At 42.3% G+C, this 2655-nt stretch overlaps 2 protein-coding genes across 6 annotated transcripts in view; one reads left to right on the top strand and one right to left on the bottom strand.

Moving 5' to 3' along the window:
- LOC102679075 (DNA ligase 3) overlaps positions 1 to 2655 on the bottom strand; it is a 23006-nt gene that overhangs the window by 11284 nt on the left and 9067 nt on the right. For all 5 annotated transcript variants that reach the window (XM_006621445.2, XM_031513335.1, XM_031513334.1 and 2 more), the window contains exons 2-3: positions 1851 to 2197; positions 1105 to 1434 (exon numbers count right to left, since the gene is read on the bottom strand). In XM_006621445.2, coding sequence (XP_006621508.1) covers positions 1105 to 1434; positions 1851 to 2163 — 643 coding nt within the window. In that variant the 5' untranslated portion in view covers positions 2164 to 2197. The remainder of the gene's footprint in view (positions 1 to 1104; positions 1435 to 1850; positions 2198 to 2655) is intronic.
- The window catches only part of LOC102679635, a 9023-nt gene continuing 6885 nt past the window's right edge, over positions 518 to 2655 (top strand). The window contains exon 1 of the mRNA XM_006621451.2: positions 518 to 845. The gene's annotated coding sequence lies outside the window, so the exon portion shown is untranslated. The remainder of the gene's footprint in view (positions 846 to 2655) is intronic.

Here is a 2655-nt window from a genome sequence, read left to right as displayed (position 1 = left end):
AAAAAAAAAAAAAAAAAAAAGAAAGAAAAAAACAACGAGCGAGAGAGAGAGAGGTTATCGTAAATGATATACGTCACTTTGCTCGACAGATAGTCGTAATTGAGAATGGAATCGCGATCAAGCCCCCCGTGAAAATCTCAAAACTATTGATAAAAGAGAGAGAGAGAGAGGAGGGAGAAAAAAGATTAATTGGAAGGTCGCGAAATCGAACGCGTCTCCTCATTGTCGTGATTGACAATGAGGATAAAGAGAGAGAGAGAGAGAGAGAGAGAGAGAGAGAGAGAGAGAGAGAGAAGGAGAGAGAATTAAAAAAGAGAGAAAGAGAGAGGAGACGCGAGTCTAGCGCGCGATAATCTAGCAGGGGAGGGAAGAAAGAGGCGCGTGAAGAAAGAGGGAAAGAATGGGCGAACGTCTGGAGCCAAGCTGGCTGCACGAGAAGGGGCTCGACACCGCGTCTACGAACCGAACTTGATTAGGTGGGGACAGCTGAGCTTATAAGACACCAGAGCACCAACCTTCGAGACTAATAGTCGCGAAACGGTGAATGTGTAGTGAACCACCTAGCCTTCACGCTTCTCGCGAAACAATTGACAACAATAATAATAAAAAACAGCGATAATAATAATAAAAAAAAAATAATAATAAAGAAACAACAAAACGTTCATTTTTCCTTCGAAAAGAATCACCAACGAAAAGTGACGAGATCATCAGTGATAACGTTGGATGATATCACGAGACGATAAATCGTTTTCAATCGAGCTTTTTTCCCCCGTGACTGAGGACACAAAATCGAAACATCGGGAAAAGGAAAAAACATACCAACCGAGAGACTTTCAAACAGTCGAGTAAGTATATACATACATATATATATATACGTACACACACGAAAATATACACAATTCGTTTGTCGAGATAGAAAAATGGATGATCGAGAAATATTCATAAACCGATCATCGTCGACTCGTTTCATAATAAAATAAACATCGAGGATGCCAATAAATCGAATCAATTCAAACAATCCGGAAAACGAATCTTATTAATTTGACGAAAAAATAATCTTCGTTCGATTCATTATATTAACTGAGCGATCGAAGTTGAACTCACCACCTTCGGATCCTTTGCTGAACATTCTTTTCACGACGGCCGTTTTCTCGGTGTACGCGTCCACTCTTGCCACATCGTTGCAAACCCGTCGAAATTCTTCGAACGAATCGTCTCTCGTTGTCCTTTTCTCCGGGCTCCTGGTCGCCGAGGAGCTATCCGTTCCTTCCTCCTCGCTCGAATCCTTCTCCTTCTCCTTCTTTTTCTCCTTCTCTTTCTCCTTCTTCTTCTCTTTCTCTTTCTTCGTTTTTTTGCTCGGAGAAGGATCGGATTCCGTGCCAATCTCACTTTTACGCTTTCTCGCTTCCACCCCTTTCCCCTTAGGAGTGTGATCTGGAGAAAAAAAAAACATTTCGATAAACAAATTATACAATTTGTATATTCTCGAATTAAATTTTCAATATTGTTGTACATTGATATTGTACGTTTTTAAATTAATAATCGATAGAATTAAAAAATTCGTTCGTGTTTTCTATCGCGACGCGATAAACGATAGAGATATTTTCGAATTTCTTTATCGACCGAATCGGTATACATTCTTACATTAACTATTTAATTCGAGGAGAGAAAAATGAAACGAGAAAGGCTCTCTCTCGGGCGTGGAATTTCTTTATCGACCGGTCCTTCGGTATTTACTCGTAAGTCAACCGTTTAATTCGAAAGAAAGATGAAAAACGAGAAAGTCTCTCTCTCTCGTCTGTCGGGCGTCGAGATCACCGACGGAAAGGAGAGAGAAAGAAGATTCTTACTTTTCGAATCCTTTTCGAACTCTTCGATCATACGAAGCACGATCGCCTTGTCCTCCTTGCTCAGATCTTCCCACCCGCTCACGTCCTCCGCGGGATCGTCTATCCTCTTGGTGGTGGCCCTCTGTTTGGCAAATACCTCGAACAGGCAGGTCAAGTGATGCCACGCTTTCATCTTGCCATCCGTGAACGGATTCGCGACCAATTTCGCGATTCTCACCGTGTCCTTCTCTATCGGACATTTGCACTTCTTGCATTTGGCCCGCCCGCTTTTCGCCCTCTCCACTGCGAACGGCTTCTCCTCGTCGTTCGACATCCTCCTTCGCTCCTCCTCTTCCCGGAAAGCAAACCTGGAAAGCATTAATTGATAAAATCTACGTGTCTATCTATCTATTCTTCCTCCTTTTTTTTCCAAATTGAAAGTAGAGAGACGAATTGACATTGAAAGGAATCGCATGGAAAAAAAATGTTCGATCCGTGTTTCGAGCGTCGAGGAGTGCAGGTAAACGGTTCACGGGACGTGAATGGTTAGTGGTCCGCGTCAAGGATCGGGCGGACGCGACGCTCTTTGAAACTCTCGATAAGATCAAGGAGGCAAGATTCGTCGTAACAAATAATACTAATAATAGAGAGAGAGAGAGAGATTTGTGGAGAGGGATGTTGGTGTATATATACGTTTGACATTTCCAGTCCAATTGCATTTAATCTTAAAGGAGGAATTCGCACCGATCTTATGAATCCTACTACGTTGATTCCCCTTGCAAAGCGAGAATTCGCATAGAGAACAATTCCTCAATTACTTGTCTGC

The sequence above is a fragment of the Apis dorsata genome, unplaced genomic scaffold (assembly GCF_000469605.1).
Source record: "Apis dorsata unplaced genomic scaffold, Apis dorsata 1.3 scaffold_631, whole genome shotgun sequence".
In the NCBI taxonomy this organism is placed as follows: Eukaryota; Metazoa; Arthropoda; class Insecta; order Hymenoptera; family Apidae; genus Apis; species Apis dorsata.
The sequence above is the reverse complement of the archived record's forward strand: the minus strand, read 5'-3'. Positions and strand labels throughout refer to the sequence as shown.